Below are 19955 nucleotides of genomic sequence, written 5' to 3'. Positions count from 1 at the left end.
TTTGCCATCTCCCTTAATCTTTTCACATGCATATTTGAAATAATTATTCAAATGAATGATAATTATGTTCCTTGAAAAGTGGAGAGGGAGACAGAAAAGCTTTGAAGGCTGAGACTGAAAACCTCGTCCCTCGCAGCCCTCCCACAAGGGTCTGCAGGGGACCCTTTGTGCCCTGGACGCACCACCCAGGCCACTGGACAGGAGCTACGTGCACAGAGACACTTTATATCCCATTCTTCCAGGATTCTGTTCCTCATTGAGTTCTCCTAGGGACCTGGGAAGGGAATCTGGTCACTGAATTAAATTTTCCTATTTCTAATCTCATGCTGAATCTGTGTAACTAGTAAGCATGAGGTGTAGATGGCAGCCATTTCAACATAAAAGGTGTTGTGTTTGCAGCTGGTTTTGTCAGGTCTGAAAGCTAAAGGAGCCTTCTCCCAAGACAGCCTGGAAGGGTCTGCGCATGATTGGAAACATTAGCAGTAGATGTACTGCCCTTAACCTCTTAAGACTGGGAGAATGCTCGGGAAGAGGACACAGGAGCCGACTCTAAATAACCTCCAGACACAGAACTAACCAGCCTCGAGCCCCGGTCAGCTGGCCTGAGTCCTGGGCCAGGGCCATCCTCACAATCCTTAGGACAGGCAGGTCTCTGGGAAACCTTTACCTCTGGTCCAAGTGACATCTTTTTCTTACCTCTTTATAGGGTCATGGAGGTGTGTGGGTCTACTGCAGACAAGCTCCGCTTCAGGCTGTTCCGAGGAGAAGTCACAGCATGTTTAAGTCTGTGCAGCATGATCTCATTCCTTAGGACTAACTCACGTCAAGGACAATCAGGGTCCACTCCAAGTACTGCATTGCAGCATGGGAAAGTAGGAGAAGGCTTTGGGAGGCCTGTAGAGAGGGGTTCAAACCACGGGGCTGCCACTGAGCAAGTGCTTTAACCTGAATCTTAGTTTCCATATTTCTTTTTTTTTTATTGTTGGGGATTTATCGAGGGTAAGTTTCCATATTTCTAAATAGGGATAATGCTTGCTTCACAGGGCTAGACCCTCCAATGTGAGGGGTCTCCTGCTTTAAGAGCAGCAGTTATAACCTGGGAGGAGGTGCTCAAGGAGAAAAACCACCGCCCGGGTCATCTGACACCTCCCCAGAAACATCCAGGGAGCCACAGAGGGCCCCCTGTTCTGTGGGTACAGGTGTCCTCTCTCACTCAGGGTGAGGGAGAAAACGGGCGGACAGGTTTGCTAAGTGTCACCTACAGGACTAAAGTGGAGTCAGAGATGTTAACAATGCAGTCCAGAAATCACTGAACTATCAGATTCTGGAATTTGTAATCATTGTTTATTATTTTACTTATTTCCCTATTATGATACACAGAACCTCCTACCCCCAAATCCACAAAGAGTGAGTGATGGAGTTGTCAAGGACTCCTTGAGGGAAATATGCCACTCCTGAAACAGCCCTCACTGTAGAATATATCAAATTACATCAAATTGTTAGAATTCAAACTCTTCCACAGTTTAATAGAGAAGGCGCTAATGAGAACATCTGAAAATCATTATGCATTTAAATACCCCCAGTTATTTACACAACAATGGCTGTCACTCCTTGAACACACGCTATAGATTTGCATGTTCAAAGGTTTTCACATGTTTCAACTCATTCAGTCTTAACCACCCCAGGGGATGGGGAAATTATTACTGGTTTAGAAATGTACAAATCTGATGCATCTAGATGTGTGGGGCGGGGGGGTTCTGACCCGTAAGCCAAGGACTATGACTGCACCTGCAGAAAAGTACATTTTTAAAAGTACTTTTAAAATAACATTTCTTTTTTTTTTTTTTTTTTTGTGGTTTTTGGCTGGGGCTAGGTTTGAACCCACCACCTCCGGCATATGGGACCAGCGCCCTACTCCTTGAGCCACAGGTGCCGCCCTAAAATAACATTTCTAATAACATTTTTAATAGCATTTTAAAAAAAGGTTATTTAAAGAATCTCAAAAAAGGAAACCTTTAAAATGTTAAAAGTAATTTTTTAATCCTTTTAAACCTTTAAAAACAAAGGTGAAAACGGAGGCTGAGGTGGGTGGATTGCTTGAGCTCAAGAGTTTGAGAACAGTCTAAGCAAGAGCGAAACCCACATTTCTACTAAAAATAGAAAAACTAGCCAGGTGTTGGGCGGTGGCTGTAGTCCTGGCTACTCAGGAGGCTGAGGCAAGAGGATCACCTGTGCCCAAGAGTTTGAGGTTGCTGTGAGCTATGATGGTACAGCACTGTATCCAGAGTAGCAAAGTGAGACTGTCTTCAAAATAAATAAATAAATAAAATGAAAATCATTAACTCTCAAATAGCAGCAGAGGTTGATGTACAAACAAGTGCATGGATTTTTAATGAGTGAGATGCCTAATTCCAGGTTGATTTTTACAACTCTCCCCTCCCCAAACACTACTTACTTTATCACTAGTGGTATTAGGTGCAGAAATAATGAGGCAGCCTAACCAGTGCTCTTCTGGACTCCCCACCTCTGCACACAAAAGTACCTGAGCAGCCCCTCCCCCCAATGCTGACTGTGGATATGCTGAGTCCTCTGCTAACGATTATGTATCAAAAGTCAAATCTGCTGGCAGAGCCAAAATAAACTGTCTACATCCCAGTTAAACAGCTCAAGATAATTAAGTGGTAAAAAAGAATACATGAAACAGCAAATAGCAATTTTAGGGAAAAATAACAAGAAAAGCAAAGGTCTAAAAAACAATGAAGGAGGAAAAATCTGTTTCTGAAGTAGTGGTTTCACACTGCCAGAGAACATGAAAGTACTAAATCACGAATCATTAGAACATTTCAATACAGTTACCAAGTCGGAAATGATTACAACAATTGGGTCAGGACGGAAGGAATAATGCAAAGATTCCGGCCTTACTTCAGCAAGAACAGGGTGTATGCAGGACTATACCTATCTGCATTTGTCCTTGAATTATCCACAAGTCCCACAAACACTGCTGCTGTTACACTGATAACAATAAACTTGTGAGCTGAGCGTTCACTTCCTTTCACACTGTGTTTGAAAAGGACTCTAAATGGTCTGCCCAGATTCTACACACCATGTCCTATCTGCCTGTGTACAGTCACCTTAGTGACACCTGCAGCACACTCTGAAAGGTCTGCCCAGATTCTGCACACCGTGTCCTATCTGCCTGTGTACAGTCACTTTAGTGACACCTGCAGCACACTCTGAAAGGTTTGCCCAGATTCTACACACCATGTCCTATCTGCCTGTGTACAGTCACCTTAGTGACACCTGCAGCACACTCTGAAAGGTCTGCCCGGATTCTGCACACCGTGTCCTATCTGCCTGTGTACAGTCACCTTAGTGACACCTGCAGCACACTCTGAAAGGTCTGCCCAGATTCTGCACACCATGTCCTATCTGCCTGTGTACAGTCACCTTAGTGACACCTGCAGCACACTCTGAAAGGTCTGCCCGGATTCTACACACCGTGTCCTATCTGCTTGTGTACAGTCACCTTAGTGACACCTGCGGCACTGATTCACCCCTTGAGTACCGTACCTGACAGAGGCCTGGGATCTCCTTCCACCCATGCGGGTATTTCTCAGAACCTGAACATTTCCCCACACTGATCCATGTTTTTATTCCCAGCTAGCAAAGGAATTTTTGTTTATATGATCTGTTTAATCTGTTTTTTTTTTTTTTTTTTACAGTTTTTGGCTGGGGCTGGCTTTGAACCCCTCACCTCCGGCATATGGGGCTGGCACCCTACCCCTTTGAGCCGCAGGCACCGCCCTCATCTATTTTTTTTAATCCTTATGCCTATTGACTCTATTGCCCTGTAGATCCCAGCCTGAATGGCACCAGGTGAAATCCCTGGACGCAGAGGTCACGTCAGCCCTGCTGGGGCTCCAGCCAGATCTGTGCCCAGTCAGCGCCCGTCCTTGCGCACACCAGGATGGGTCTTGTCAACACTTTCAAACCACATGACAGAGGATGCCCATGCCCTCTGAAGTTTTCTATAAACTCACTGGACCAGGTCCCTATCAACAATCACTCTGTCTCAGCCAGACACCCGATGATATTTCAAAACTGCCAAAAACAAACACTTTAATGACAGATTAGGAAAACAAAACACAACAAGAAAACCCCACTCTCATCATGTGTTATGATTAGTTGTCTTTGACACTTGATTCAATTTTTGTAGGAATAAATTTCGGCTCAGCTCACACTGCTCCTGCTCCTGCAGACGCTCACGATGCAGGCAAGTGGGGAAGGCTGTGTGCTTGTCTGTTTAGCGTCTATGCTGCCAAAGGGGGTCAATTTCTTCATGAAAGAAAAAACAAAACATCATAAGAAAAATGAAGTTTTAAATTTTTTCCCTCAGTGTCAGAATCACACAGCTGTTCTGATGCGGATTTCCAGTACGTCTAAAGTACTGCTTATGGAATTAAAAAAATCCATTATGGAAATACGGAACAGACAGAGGACAATTAGAATCACATCAGATGTTTGGTCTAAAAGTATTCTTTGTCTTACTTTTCCTGTAAGAAAAGTTTGCAGGATCAAATGAGAAATTCTAGTATCTGCATACAATTATGGTTTGAAAGGAAAAACCTCAAAGAAAAAAAAAATCAGTAATCTATATACTAGCAATGAGATGCTATATCTGCAGAAGTTTGCATGTTTGTGGATACTTCATATTAGACAGAAAATTTACAATTCAAAAAAATGGAAGGAAACCTAAAACACATTCTTTATAAAACAAACCATTGCTCTTTAATGTCTTTTTTCCTTGGGACACAAGGTGCTGGAAAGAAGGTGGCAAAAGCTTTAATGGGGAACATTTTGTTATTCACCTGAAATACTTGGACGGAAACGTGGTACAAAGTTGAAGGAGCGAAACTTTACAGATTTTATAAAACCATATGAAACATGCACAGATATTTTCTATTGCCAAGTGGTCAAAACCTTAAACTGTGTTCAAATCTGAAAGACTAAGGATTTTAGGAAAAAAGTCACTTCTAATACTTAACAGTGTTACTGTAACAGGAGTAATAAGCGATTCAACAGAAAGCCTTAAAGAAAAAAAATGAAGTAAACATTTAAAACAATAAACACTGTTAGAAACCAAAGTTGTATTCTAATTAAAAAGAAGTATAATACTTAAGTAGAAGATGAGGCTCACAACTATTTAATGTTCTTATAAAAGTGATATTATTGATGTAACACTATGTATAAACCACCACGAATGAACATGCAGTGTGTTCTTCCAATGAATTCAAAGTTACACATGATCATAGTAAGATTATCATTCACCATGGACAGTTCCAAGGCATCTAAAAAAATCTATGCTAAAGATTTGGACAGAGAAAGCAGGGATACATACACTTTGTTTCTTATAAAGGGTCACAATGTAACAAATATACAAACCTTATAGGTACAATTATACTAGTCACAATTTTTAATCTTACAGAATAAAGCTATAGTATGTGAATTTACAATATATTTATCTTCTTTAAAACCATTTTTTTAAAGGGCTGATCTGTCACTTATTAGAAGCTAAAACCAACAGACAAATGTAACTGATAAATTCAGTCTTTAAAATATTTGTGATTAATTGCATGCCAATTTTCAAAATACAACAGATATTTTTGGTTCATGAGGTCATGAAAAAAACAAAAGGCAGGTAAGGGGATTCCCGTTTATCAATAGAAATGAAAAGTTCAGGAAAAATATCAATATTTATTAAAACATCTTTTTACAGAATTGTTTTTGTGATGATACACAAGAAATACCTCTAATAAATAATGAGTGTGATCAGGTGAAAGACACAAATGAATTAAGATGCTTTATCGTCTCATAATCCTTTTGAAGGACATCAATAACTATCAGATTTTTAAAAAATGTCAACCGAAATTCAATTATTATTTCTCCTATTAACATATAGCAAGAATTACTACTATTTAATATCCCCATTTCTCTCCCTCTAGGGCAGGGATCAGCAAACTGGCAAACAGGCAGAATCTGGCCTGTTAACCTGTTTCTGTGAATAGTTTTATTGGAATACTGGTTCATTTACATATTATCTGTGGCTGCTTTTATGCTATAGAGGCAGAGGTAAGTGGTTTTTAAGAGCATATGATTATCACAGCCTGAATTATTTTATAGCTAGTCCTTTACAGAAAAAGTCTGTCAACCCCTACCCTAGAGGATGGTCCTAAACTGATCTAAAATAGTTTTGTTTCTTCTCTTTTATTAACACTTTTCTTTCTCTATCATGCATTTGTACTTTTTTATTTGTGTATACCTTGGAGCTTACCATCTTGGCTAAGTCTTCATCTTTGTGGATTTGGAATCTAAGTGCTGTCTCTATCCATAATCTGTCTGATTCAGGACTTCTCCAGGAGTTAGAAGATAATAAAATGGGTTAGCCACACACCGAAAGAACAGCCAGAAAACAGTTCCTCTTATTCTAGCTTGAATAAGGGAGTTGGACAGAAAAAAGAATAACAAAAATCAAATATACTTTAAGCATCATTAACTCAGAGCGAAACAGCTTGAGTTTTCAAAACACACACACACACATACACACACACACACACACACACCCTCCCACCTGTCATGAACAGCTACAAAACAAAGTATATTTGTTTTATAAATATATTACTGTCTATATACATATAGATACATCCATAAAAGACATGTTAAATAATTATTTGTATAATTAATACTACTTTAAGTTTTTTGTGTATTTTAAAATTACACATTCTATTAAAATTATCAAAATATTTTTTAAAAAATACCCAGAATAAAACCAGTGGAGAATTGCTTTCCATTCAAGTAGTTCTAAATATTGGCCATCCAGATCCTGGACTTGGTCATCTACAACTCAAAAAAACATAGTTCGATCAGGGAAAAGTTAGCCATCAATAGCACCCCTCCCCCATTTTTAGTACCTCGTAACAAACATGTATGTGTGTGTGTGTATTAATATAAAATATTCTTTTTAGTTATATTACACATTCTTATAAATGAATTTTCAAAAAAACACAAAATTCAAGTTTCCACCAGTATCGAATATTTCATACTGGTGTGCTTTCTTTCAAATGTTTATAGGTCAATGACAAACTCTATCAGGATACAGACATCATAAAAATGAGATGGAAAACATTTGTGTCACATGCAATAAAGGAAGAAATACCAAGGGCCAGGACTTGGCCGGTTGGGTACTTCCCTCTGGACTCAGACACAGAGATGACACACTGGCTAAATTACTGTGTGAAGTACAGTCAACTGTCAATTATTCAGGGGCAAAATACTGCGGTCCGAATCCTTTTCGTCTATCAGTTGACCACATCTGGCATTTTCACTCATTAACACACCTCTTTCTAGCTACTTGTTAGCAAGTCTGGTAAAATATTTGAGTAGAAAGGAATTTTTGGCTAAAATGAAGATTTGTGTCAGCTGTGGATATAAGTTTTTTTTTTTTTTAGCTGTGGATATAATTTAATGATGGAATCCTTTTACTTATTGCTTCAGATAAATAAGAATTTGCTGTATATAAAGTCTGCCAATTATCTCACTCTTACATTCTGGAGGCAATGTTTGTGCTTCAAAACAAAGGGGACAAATTGTCCTCTTGAAATAAGAAAACTGCTAGTTAAAAAAAAAAAAAAAACCTTTGTAATTAGTCACACACGTACTGAAGGATTTCTGCGTGGGCAGTTCAGAGCTACTCACTTTAGGATGGGTGGCAGCTGGCTATGCTATTTTCCCATAGTTTAAAATCCATGAAGCAATGACAAATAGCTGGAGACACTAGAAAATCAAATTAAAAGTGCTGTATACTTTTCACCTAAGACTTCGTTTAAATAAATTTAGCAAAGTCTGGCAGATCTTCAAATTATTAAAATGCTGGAATGAAGAAAATGGAAGTGCAACCTACATCAATTTACAAGTGATTTCAAACTAAAACCAGCCTGGGAACATGACTAAAGTAAGAGGTATTACACGTCTGTGGCCTTACTTTTGGCACTGGGTTAGCCTCTACATTTAAACTTGTTCTATAAATAGTGACCGACAAAATCAAGGAGAACAGTTTCATGCACGAGTAGGGCTGCTCTCACACAGACACCACTCGGAATGGTTGGTGTTGCATCATCCATACCACTTCTGGGTACAGATGAGCACCACACCCCTTTCAAACACAATAGCGATAACTGTGTAGACCACCACTCTCCTGAATTAAGTTTGCTGAACACGGTTCAGAATATTGGATTTGTCAGTATGCACAATGCCTTTTAGAAGCATTTACTATATACCCAAATCCTACTTCGTGTGACACACGGTGTCACACAAGTAGTGGAAATGTTATCCTAGTCAAAGGTGCTTGGACGTTATTCTCAGGCAACATTTTACCTTTGTTTTAAGTTAAGTTCACACTAGATAAGTTTTAGGAGAAAGAAAAATGCCAATAAACTTATTTAATATATAAAACTAGGACAAGACACTTTGATTTACCTGTTACTCTTATTTTCTAACCTATTCTAGACCTCAATTTTACTTTAAAATCTGTGTTTAAATAAGGGATAAAATGTTGCCCAAAAGTCTAATCATAGTTACACACTGGTGTTTTTAACTAGATCTACAAATCAAAATAGTTCTTATAGTTAAAAAGATACAATTTGTATCAACAGTAAAAGGTACTTTCTGGTTTTTCAGGGTTTTACTTCATTATTCACGGAGAATAATTAGAATAACCAGGGCTTCTAGGCAGACTATAGGAACAGATCTGAATGTGTGTGTTGCACTGAGTAAAATTCACAATCTGGAGGCAAGAGTAAAGTTCTGTCAGTCACACAACTGTCTGCCACTGACTACAGAATCCGTCTTTTACTCCACAGAAATGCGTCTGCAGCTAGCAAAACCCATAACTTTGAAACCAGAAATATCCCTTACTAATACTAGAACAGACTTTAGTCTGTATCTAAAACTACACTATTTGTGGCAAGAATCCGGCCTTAATAATATAACAGGCCCCCTCCCCCCCAAAAAAAAACTACCATCAGGAAAATGGAAAATATACAATATCTTACAAAAATTTTAAGTTACCATTCCCATCTCCTCCATCACCATTTCTATAGTGCAGTATCAATACATGTTGCATATGCTCAACACATAAGCCACCCCAGGCCAGCCTTGATAAACAGCAGGGAAGCTGAAGAGTCTATTAAATATAAAAGTTGCATTGAGAATAATTAGATTCATTAAAAACAGGCAAGTACTGCGAAAGGGTTATTTTATCCAGTATTGTTGTGCCCTCAAACAAAAACACAGACATATTAAACATACAGGTTAATGGAAGTCTAGGAATTCAATTCCATTTCAGCTGTCAGAAGCACATCATAGCTGGATAACAAAACTCTAACCTGTAATAGTTACGGCTTTTGCCTTATATATTAAAAAAAAATGGAAACAATTTTTCCATTGATTGCATCTGCTTTCTTTTAAATCGACCATATTAAATTAACTAATTTCTTAACAGAAAAAATCTAAAAAAAAAAAAAAAAAAACACAATGAAAAGTGCCATACTGTAAATCATTCTAATATATACTGTTACCCATTTCAACATAAACTGGTAACTTACATTTTGTTTAAAGTATAAAGTCAGTGTTAATAGATATCTTTGTTTCTATAAATAATGATTATAGCACAAAGAAGCCCACTTTCCCCAAATAAAAATAACTTAAAAAGCTGTAAAAGAGTCTAAGTAAGCTTGGCTTGAAAAAATAGTTTGCTAGGTCTAGTCAAATGCTCCACATTCTGAAGGTACTGTAATTGCTTGCAATTGATGGACAAACACCAAGTTAATAAAACATGAAACAAGGATTAAAAAGTGCTGCATATAAACCCCTGATGCACCAGATTATTATCAAAGATCACAGATACATCTATTAAATCAAACTGGAAAAATTTCCAGCCAAGGATATAGCTTTAAAAAGGAAATTTTAAAAAAAAGTTTAAAGGTAAAGCAATCCCGTGATACTTCCTCCTAGTGGGGCTATACATACAGATTCCATGATACAGTATTTCACATAAATGGATACTATATAACCTCCTTGCTGAGAAGGAGATCACATGTGCTATTGTAGCAAACCTCCCTCAGCATTTGAGCTGAACAAAAAACTACACCAAGAAGATGCAGCATCTTTCAATAACCCAGCTGTGACTTCTCCACTAAGATGGCTGCAGCCAGCTGCTGGGCGTCTGTCACGTGAGGGTTCCTCTTCATGACCAGTCTCACCAGGTCGGGTGGGAAGATGTTGCACAAGTTGATGTAAATCTTTTCCCGGTTGTCTTGGTACCTTGGAGGATCTTGTGGCATCCCACAGTACGGTATCCGCCAAGTTGGCTCTTGCTGTTCAGGTAGGCTCTGGAAGGTGAACTGCTCGTAACATGGCTGTGTGGAGTTATCAGGCAAGGAGTAAGTCTGCCGATAACTGTAGGCATCGATCCCGTAACTCGGCCGATCCCAGCTCCCCAGCCCATCCTGGCGGGAGTAAGGCTTCCTTTGTCTTGAAGGAGAGCTGTCATAGAGGCGAGAATCAGAAATGCTGTCTATTCTCGTGGCCACCAGGGACCTCCCCAGGTGTGGCGCCTTAGGATGTGCTGAGCTTGGTGGAGAGGGGTAGTCGCCGGGACAGCTGGACCGGGCACCCACAGCCGGGTGCTGCAGGTGCACAGCCAAGTGTGGAAGAGGAGGCTTGTGATGGAACTTTGGTTCTTCATGACTGTAACTTTGCACTCTGGTTAAGGGGTCGTGGAAATTCTGCAGGAAGGGTTGGGAATTAAGGCGGCTGTGAGGGTGCATGTGTTGACACTTCAAATTCTCTTCTAGCTGTGGGTCGGGAGAGCTGACATAGGACCGGTCATTGTACCCCATGTAGGAGTCACTGCTCCCACAGCTCATGCTCCCTTCACTGCTGCAGTCAGAAGCGACGGAACTTATTCTATAATCTGTGTCTAAGGAGAAACGCCTTTCAGGACTGCGTGGGCCTGAGATACTCAGATTTGAATATGCATTCAGCATGGAATAATACCCAACGTCAACAGGCGAGTCACATTTTGGATACTGTTCATAAGGCATTGGCGTTCCATGATTTTTGGTTGCCATCATCACTGGAGGATACTGTCCCTGTGGTCTTTGATCCTGAGGTGAGAAATGAATTCCAGATGGAAGGCCATTGCTTAAAGATGCAGTGCTTTGGGGTTTTGCAGAAGTAGCCGGCATACTAACTAAGGAAGGTACAGACCTGGTTTCCAATTTGTTTTTGGTGGGAAGCTTTTCTTCTAGGTCTTGGTAGACTTGAGTCCTTATGCTTGGGTCTGACTGCCTCTTTGGAGCACCTCGTCTCACATCAGAAGTGCTGTCAGCCTTAGTGCTACAAGGAACACTGTTGCTTTTCACCAGCCCTCCTTCATTCGTGGTTTTGGCTGCTGTGTTTCTAGACATGGCACGGAGTTCATCAGCCACTGACCGCTGAGGCTGACTGCCCCTTTCGGGGTGGTAATATTTGCACTTGTGTCCATAGGTACACTTCTTTCCTATGAAAAGTAAAATTAATTAGCTAAAGGAATCTACCATTAGATCCTAAAAACAAATTCAGTTTGGCACCATCATTTTAACTTGGGAAAGAAACGAAGGCATGAACGGTAGATGCCCTACACGCTGCTCTGCTCTTGACTCATGAGAAATGTTATTTTTCAGTCTACTGATTCCCTTACTATTAAGTGCAGCAAGGAAGTTGGCCAAATAACTACTGATCACTCCCCAAGTTTTTGGCTAATACCCCCTGTTCTGAACTCAGACCTGCCTCTTTTTTTCCCAGTGGAAATTCTGTTTTGAAGAACAACATGTCCAGCTGTAATGTGATAAAACCATGCTCATCTGATTTGTGTCTAGATGAAAGAATTCCAGATTTTTATTCACCCGGAAACTAACTGCATGTGGAGTTAACTGTGTTTTTCAAATCTTGTTTTAATTCAGGGACATGCATTTGTTTTGAACCCAAATAGGTAAAAATAATGCTTTTTCAAGGCTAAGACATTTTCTTAAATTATATTACAATCAAAAGAACCACATACTATCCAAAAATATTTATTTTTATTAACAAAAATTTAACAATGTATTGTGTTCTAAAGGCATATACCAAATATTCATTAAGAAAGTTACCATATGTGGGCGGCGCCTGTGGCTCAAGGAGTAGGGCGCCGGTCCCATATGCCGGAGGTGGCGGGTTCAAACCTAGCCCCGGCCAAAATAAAAAAAAAAAAAGAAAGTTACCATATGGACAAGGTTGCTTTTTGTGTTCAGGAACAATAGGTTTCTTCCTCAGAAAATTATCCAGACTGGGGCCATGTCTGCCGAGAGGGTCGTCAGGAGGCATGAATCTGTCACAGAGAAAGAATTAAAAAAAAAAGGCATCTCAGCAAGGGTCAGCCACTTGATTCTAAAAATAAGAGTACAAAGATTTGTTTACTCTAAGGTAGTTTTTTAGATTTTAATAATCCAAGTGTTTTGTTTCAACATTTATAGGATTAAAAATATCAGTATATGAAGTTCACTTTCTTCAATAAAAACAAAATTAAAAGGAAGCCAACATTTGTTTTAATTCAAGTAAGTTTGAGCCTAGCATGTTCCAATTAATTCCTCCCTCCTCTCAGTCTTAGGATTTTGTAAGGATTTTAGAAAATGATTGCAGTGACATTTTAGGAGCTTTATAAACATGGGTCTTGTGAGTAGTGGGAGCCGTGGGGGTCTGGGGGGGGGGCAGTAAGGAGAAGGGAGGGGCTGGGACGCTGCGGGAGGACCCAGGACTTCCTGAACATGGACTATGTGCCAGACGCTTTACACACACTATTTCCTTCTGTCCTGACACGAATCCCAAGGAGCAGTAGCTTCATTTTACAGATTAATAAACTTTTCTAATTTAGTTGCAGATGCATTCAGCAATTTTTATCTAACATCACATGTCACAGTCCAGAGTCAATTATGTCTGACTCCAAAGTCAATTCTCTTCTCACTGTACTCATAGGCTTCTCAGCAGCGGTAAAAAAAAGTCTTAAGGAAGGAAGACTTATCATTTAGAACTAATGTCCAAGAGAAAAATAAATCTCTGACACGCATTATGAGAAGAAGTTATGACTGAAGACTTCCACTTGTCATGTCACTGTTTGAACTGGAAGCAAACCCAAGTATTTACCCATAAAACATGAGTAATGGGAATAACGTGGGAACTCTTCACAGGAGCATCAACATGGCTAAGCAGTGACATTGAGCAAATACAGTGTTTATTGTTGTAGAAACAATATGGCAACATTAAATGTTAATAAATAGAAGAAAAAGTTGCTAGATCTCACAATCTTAAAACAATTGTTTTACACGTCTGTGTTGGCTTTAAGTCATTTCCCCCATGTAGACACCATTTTACGTTGTTTTAGTCAAACATAATAATTTCATGCTTAAAATAACATAAAAATATTTTTTTATGTTTCTTAACAGCCTTCATAATGAAAATTTTGAATTAGCTGAATAATATTCCAATAGATGTAGAACAGTTGGATTGATTTTTCTACCGCACAGTTAGTTGCCTTTGAACTCTCACCTTTATAAATAACAGAAATGAGCATATCTGGTCTTCCTATATTCCTCCAAGAGTCATATATTCCAAAAATAAGATTATTGGGTTGACAGAGTACACATATTTTTGAGGTTTTTGCTAACCTGTGCCAAACTGTTTATCAGTTTACATGTATCTTTAATAGCAAAACACAAAAATATTTTTTGTGAATTAAATGGGTGAGAAAACACAGATTTAGTTTGCATTTTTGCTTAGCAACAGGTGAACTTTCACTACATATTTATAAATAAATTTACTTCTCCTGAGATGTGCTTGTTCATGTCGTGTGTTCACTCATCAACTTCCAGACTCTCATCATGACTATTACCCTGGACTTACAACAAGCCATGTTTTGTCACGAACTGCGTAACAATGGGGTCGTTAAGATTGTAATGGAGCCAAAAAATTCCTAGAGATGTCACAGCATGTGTTATTCATGTGTCTGTGGTGACGCTGGTGTAAACAGACCATTTTATAGAAGTCTAGTGCATATAACTAAGTACAGTACGTAACACTTGATAATGACAATAAATAACCATGTCACTGGCTTATGTATTTACTACACTATGCCTTTATCATTCTTCTAGAGTACATTCCTTCTACTCATTAAAAAAGTTAACTGAAGGATAGCCCCAGGGAGGTCCACCAGGCGGTGTTCCACAACCAGGCACTGTTACCGCAGGAGAGGACAGCTCCAGGCGTGTTACTGCCCCTGAAGATCATTCCATGTCATCCTAGGCTAACGTGTTTGTGTCTTAGTACAACATGTTTACAAAGTAAACCAAAAGAAAGTTTAAATAGTAAAAAGCTTATAGAATAAGGACATGAAGAAAGAAAATACTTTTGTACAGCTGTGCAATGTGTTTGCATTTTAAGTGAAGTGTTATTACAAAAGCATCAAAAAGTCAAAAGAAAAAGTTTATAAACTAAAAAAGTAAGGAACTTCAGTAAATTTGACACAGCCTGCAGTAAACGGTGTTGACACTGTTTCTACAGTGGTGCACAGTGACATCCTAGGCTTTCACATACACTCACTTTCTGACACCCAGAGTCATTTCCCATCCCACAAGCTCCATTTATGTTCGGTAAGTACCTTGGACAGGAATACCACTCTTAATTTTTTCTGTTTATTTTTCTGTACCTTGTCTATGTTTAGATACACAAATATCTAAACACAGTGTATTAGAGTGTATCACCACTGACCTACAATATTCATTACAGAAACACACACTGTACAGGTTTGTGGCCTCCGAGCAACAGGCCATACCATATGGACTGGGTGTACAATAGGCTGTACTATGTAGGTTGTGTGAGTTCGACAGGCCACACCATACGGACTGGGTGTACAGTGGACTGCACTATATAGGTTGTGTGAGTTCGAGAGGCCACACTATATGGACTGGGTGTACAGTAGGCTGTATTATGTAGGTTGTGTGAGTTCGACAGGCCACACCATATGGACTGGGTGTACAGTGGACTGTACTATGTAGGTTGTGTGAGTTCACTGTGATGTTCACAAAACATCAAAACTTCCTAAGCAACATTTCTTAATACTTATTCCTCAGCCAGGCACTGTGGCGCATGCCTGAGTCCCAGCTATTTGGGAGGCTGAGGCAAGAGGATTGCTCAAGCCAAAGAATTTGAGGTTGCTGTGAGCTGTGATACCACAGCACTCTACCCAGGGTAATAAGTAAGACTCTGTCTCGAGAAGGAAAAAAAAGAACATGACTCAATTTAGTCAGCTATCAATCAATGCTCTGAATTGACGGTGAAAGGCAGATCTCTGAGGGTGAGGATGGGACTTCTCTCTGTCAGCTGTCACAGGCCCCTTGGACAGTCCTGAGGATGTCCTCTGTGGTAGGTGCTCTGCTGTGACAGGGAAGGGCAGGCACCTGCCACTCACACACGGTCTCTTGCAGCTCCATTCTACAGCTTTTCTGACTCTCATTGAAAATTAGCGGGGGAAAAATGAGGGGAAATCAGTTGTTGGAAGCAACTTGTCTTAGAGAATTTGCACTCGACTGTTTATAGTAGCTCAATTAGCAATCGCAAAGATGCAGAATCAGCCCAAGTGCCCATCAAACCATGGCATGTAAACTATGGCATGTGTATACCATGAAATATTATTCAGCCATAAAAAGATGGAGACTTTATATCTTTTGTATTTACCTAGATGAACGCGGAGAATATTCAGCTTAAAAAAGTATCTGAAGAATGGAAAAACAAGCATCTTGCGTACGCAATACTAATTTGACACTGGTAGATAAATAGCTGCAGGCCCTCGTGAGAGGGTGGACACAGTTAAACTCAAGAAGAGGGAGGGGCATGGGGCTAGTAAGCGCCCACAGAACGGAGTGTGGGTAATGGCACATCTCCTGGGTGAAGGACTCAAATACAACTTGGACTTTTCCTAACAAACGCAAACAATGTAACCTAACCACCATATGTACCCATATATATTAACCTGAAATTAAAAAAAATAAAAACAAAAAAGAAACCTGTCTTAGATCTGATCAGTGGCAAACAGAGAAAGATCCTGTAGCAGCTGCCAGGGGCAGTACACTTTCAGGGAAGGGTCATCGCTGGCAAGTCAATGGTTTTACTTACTTGTCATTGACAAATGAATACATTAATAACCGCTCATCTATGAACTTCTTCCATTCTGGCTTTTCATTCGCCAAATCCCTGTAGTTATCATTGGACACAATAATACCGTCTGACTCAAAAGCCAGCTTCACGATGAACCTGTCGTCATAGCACACCACTCGCCGGCCCTGCACTCGCCGAGACGGAGTGAACACCAGGATCTTCTCCTTCTCCAATTTACGTAAAATTTCTTGATCTACGAGAATAAGGGTAGAATTTCAGAAATAAGTAAAAACAACACACACAGCAATTTTCATACAATATGACCTGTTCTAACATGAACTGGATGTACATAATCATTTAATTAGGGATGATTTACAGTTTGTAAAAGTAGTATAATTTATAACTCCTAATAACATTTTTTCTTCAGGAATTTCAATAATAAAGAATTTTAAAATAGTGAAAAAAAATAAACAGTATAAAACTTGGATATGACTGAGAAAATTCTGATTTTCATTAATTGAAGCTTTTGCTTAAGAGGTGGAGCCATGGGGACAGCTACTACGAACCCAGCTTCTTCCACCCTCCTGCTCCGATGCTGTCCTAACCAAGCAGCTATGCGGGACTCAGGAGCGAGTGACAGAATTTTCCCTCCCAATGTATATTTTGTAGTTATTTTTTTCTAACTAGTGGATATGATGGTGAGAGAGTTTGAAGCTAAGAAATTGAGGTTGCAAAGAGAAAAATCTTCAAACGCAGACAGTTCAAGGAAAATGGAGGCAGTGAGGTCAGAGCTGTGCTGTGGACGCAGCTCCTGTATGTTCTGTGTCCTTCCCAGGAGGCACGGGTGGATAAATGTCCAACTTGTGGGGGTGCGACTGAGTAAGAGACTGGAAGTGATGATGTGGAAGACACTGTGGGAGACAGACAAAGGGTGGGTGGGGTGCTCATCTGGGTGTTTGCTGGGAACACTATTACAGCACTTTGTAACTCCACTGACTTGTTTTATTAAAAAAAAAAAAAAAAGATGCTAGAGTTCATGTTTTGATGATGCAATGACCAAAGTTCTGTCTTAATCACCCCTCTTCCTGCTTTTGTCCCTCCACCCCCCATTTACCTACCATTGTAAATTCTGGTATAGAACGCCAGGTACCTAATGAGGTCATGATTTTTTTAAAAGCACATTATTTCTCAGTGTTTATTAACGAGAGTTACTAATTTTTTTTCAATCCATCTCTTTAACAGACAATTGCTACATGCATCCTCAGTGGTATGGACTCTGCCAGGTGTCAGGGCCACCGTGATGAAGAATGACCTCTCCTCAGAGAGACCTTGGACCTACTGCCCTGGACCAACGTGGGAAGTAGAGCGGAAGTGTGAGCTGGGCGGCAGGCAGAGGGAACAGGACAGTGTGTGGCTTGGCTCTCCTGCCCGGCATGTGGATTGATGATGTTCCTGACAAATGGGCTGCTCAGGACCAGAACTTTGGTTCAGAAAAGCAGCAGAGCATGAGTGGAAGAAACGTGGGCGTTACAATCAGCAGATCATGGACAGATCGTTACAATCAGCAGATCACGGACAGATCTCAGGTTCTGGTGCCTTCCACATCTGGTGAGCACAATCTTGTCAAGCGGGGTCCTCACAGGCTACAAGAAGTAACTGCATTAGCCTGTGAAAAAGCACCTCGCACAGTGCCTGGCAAGCTCTCAATAACTAGCTCTCAAGTAGTTATCTGTTCTTGTCGTTTTACCACGTTTTGTGCTCTTTAATTTTAACAGACGTAATTACTGATTTCTTTTAAAAAATTCCACTAAGCCATTACAAAGATCAAAACATGAGTTTCAATGACAGGCTTTGTTGTGTTAGAACCCTGGGGGCTTCCCTGACAGGTCAGGCCTCACATGTCATTTACCTTTGTGTCCCTCAGAACCCAGCCCCTGAGGCATACCTGTAGATGCTCAGTGACAATCTGTGTGGTAAATAAATGAGCTATTTCAAGATAAACACTCTGGAGTTTTCCAGTTTATTCATGACTAGTCTATGGAACTTTATAATTTTGCAAATTTCCTCCTAGTCATTTTCCTGTGTCTTTTCTTCTTTCCATGTTGATTTGTGTGTATCTCTGCATGCAGGCCCATGGGTGTACACACCCCGGACACACACACAATAATAAAACTTGCTTTTTATATAAAAGAACATTTCTTAAAAATTAAAAATTCTGCCTAAATAGTTTAATGTGTATCTATCATATCAATACATCCTAATTTCCTGAAGCATTCTTCTAATAAATGTATACTTTATTTCCATTTTTTTCTATTCCAAATAATAATATTTCACTATATGTCTCTCGTGAAAAATATTTACCTTTATCTCTGCTTATTTTCTTGGAACTATTCATAGAAGAGGAACCAGCAGATTCAAGAGTATTAACATTTTAAGACCAATTGCTTTCTTGACAGGTTGTAACAATTTCAATAACAGTGTATGAGTAACTCCCTTAGGACAATGAGTACTTTCTTTTTTAATCTCTGCTAACTTCATAGGTAAAAAATAAGTTGTTTAGATTTGCATTTCTTTAATTATGAATGTACTTTTCTTTTTTGACATTTCTATTCTGGAAGTTGTCTATTCCAACTATTTCATGATTTAAATACTGGGGAGAGCTTTGAGTTTTCTACCTTTTTTTATCTTTTTTATTTTTTTTTTTAGGGTTTCTTTTTCTTTTTTTGTGATTAGTATTAGATCATAGCTGTGTACATTAATGCGATCATGGGGCACCATGCACTGGTTTTATAAACAGTTTGACACATTTTCATCACACTGGTTAACACAGCATTCCTGGCATTTTCTTAGTTATTGTGTTAAGACAATTATATTCTGCATTCACTAAGTTTCACATGTACCCTTATAAGATGCACCGCAGGTATAATCCCACCAATCACCCTCCCTCTGCCCAACCTCCTGCCTCCCTCCCTTCCCTCTCCCTCTTCCTCATATTCTTAGGTTATAACTGTGTTATAGCTTTCCTATGAAAGCCATAAATTAGTTTCATAGTAGGGCTGAGTACATTGGACACCTTTTCTTCCATTCTTGAGATACTTTACTAAGAAGAATATATTCCAGCTCCATCCATGTAAACATGAAAGAGGTAAAGTCTCCATCTTTCTTTAAGGCTGCATAATATTCCATGGTGTACATATACCACAATTTATTGATCCATTCGTGGATTGATGGGCACCTGGGCTTTTTCCATGACTTGGCAATTGTGAATTGGGCGTTTTTTTTTTTTTTTTTAACTTTTTATTGAAATATAATCTGTATTATATAAAAATATACAGATGAACAGCATACAACTTGATGAATTTTTATAACTTGAACAGTCACTTAACCGACATAGCCAGAAGCATCTCTCATGCCTCTTCTAGTCATTAACCAGCAGCATAAGAGTCACCACTATCTTGACTTGGTACCCGTGGAGAGGGCGCGTCAGGAACTGACCCCACCCACGCAAGTTTTGCACATCTGGCCAAGCTGGACAACCAAGCTGGACAACCAACGAAGGACAAATCAGTTTTGTGTTTGTTTTCTCATCTGTATGAGATCTTTATGTTAAAGGCATGGATTCTTTTTTTCTTAGGCAATTGGGTAGATTTTCATTTTAAAGAAAGTATCCCAAA

General features: G+C 39.5%; 1 protein-coding gene across 2 annotated transcripts in view; it reads right to left on the bottom strand.

The window, feature by feature from the left end:
- Positions 1 to 1847: 1847 nt before the first annotated feature.
- Positions 1848 to 19955, bottom strand: part of ZC3H12C (zinc finger CCCH-type containing 12C) — an 83547-nt gene continuing 65439 nt past the window's right edge. For both annotated transcript variants that reach the window (XM_053594509.1, XM_053594510.1), the window contains exons 4-6: positions 16300 to 16534; positions 12357 to 12463; positions 1848 to 11617 (exon numbers count right to left, since the gene is read on the bottom strand). In XM_053594509.1, coding sequence (XP_053450484.1) covers positions 10224 to 11617; positions 12357 to 12463; positions 16300 to 16534 — 1736 coding nt within the window. In that variant the 3' untranslated portion in view covers positions 1848 to 10223. The remainder of the gene's footprint in view (positions 11618 to 12356; positions 12464 to 16299; positions 16535 to 19955) is intronic.

Source organism: Nycticebus coucang, chromosome 6 (genome assembly GCF_027406575.1).
Source record: "Nycticebus coucang isolate mNycCou1 chromosome 6, mNycCou1.pri, whole genome shotgun sequence".
Taxonomy (NCBI): domain Eukaryota; kingdom Metazoa; phylum Chordata; class Mammalia; order Primates; family Lorisidae; genus Nycticebus; species Nycticebus coucang.
This window is presented reverse-complemented; position numbering and strand designations above follow the sequence as displayed.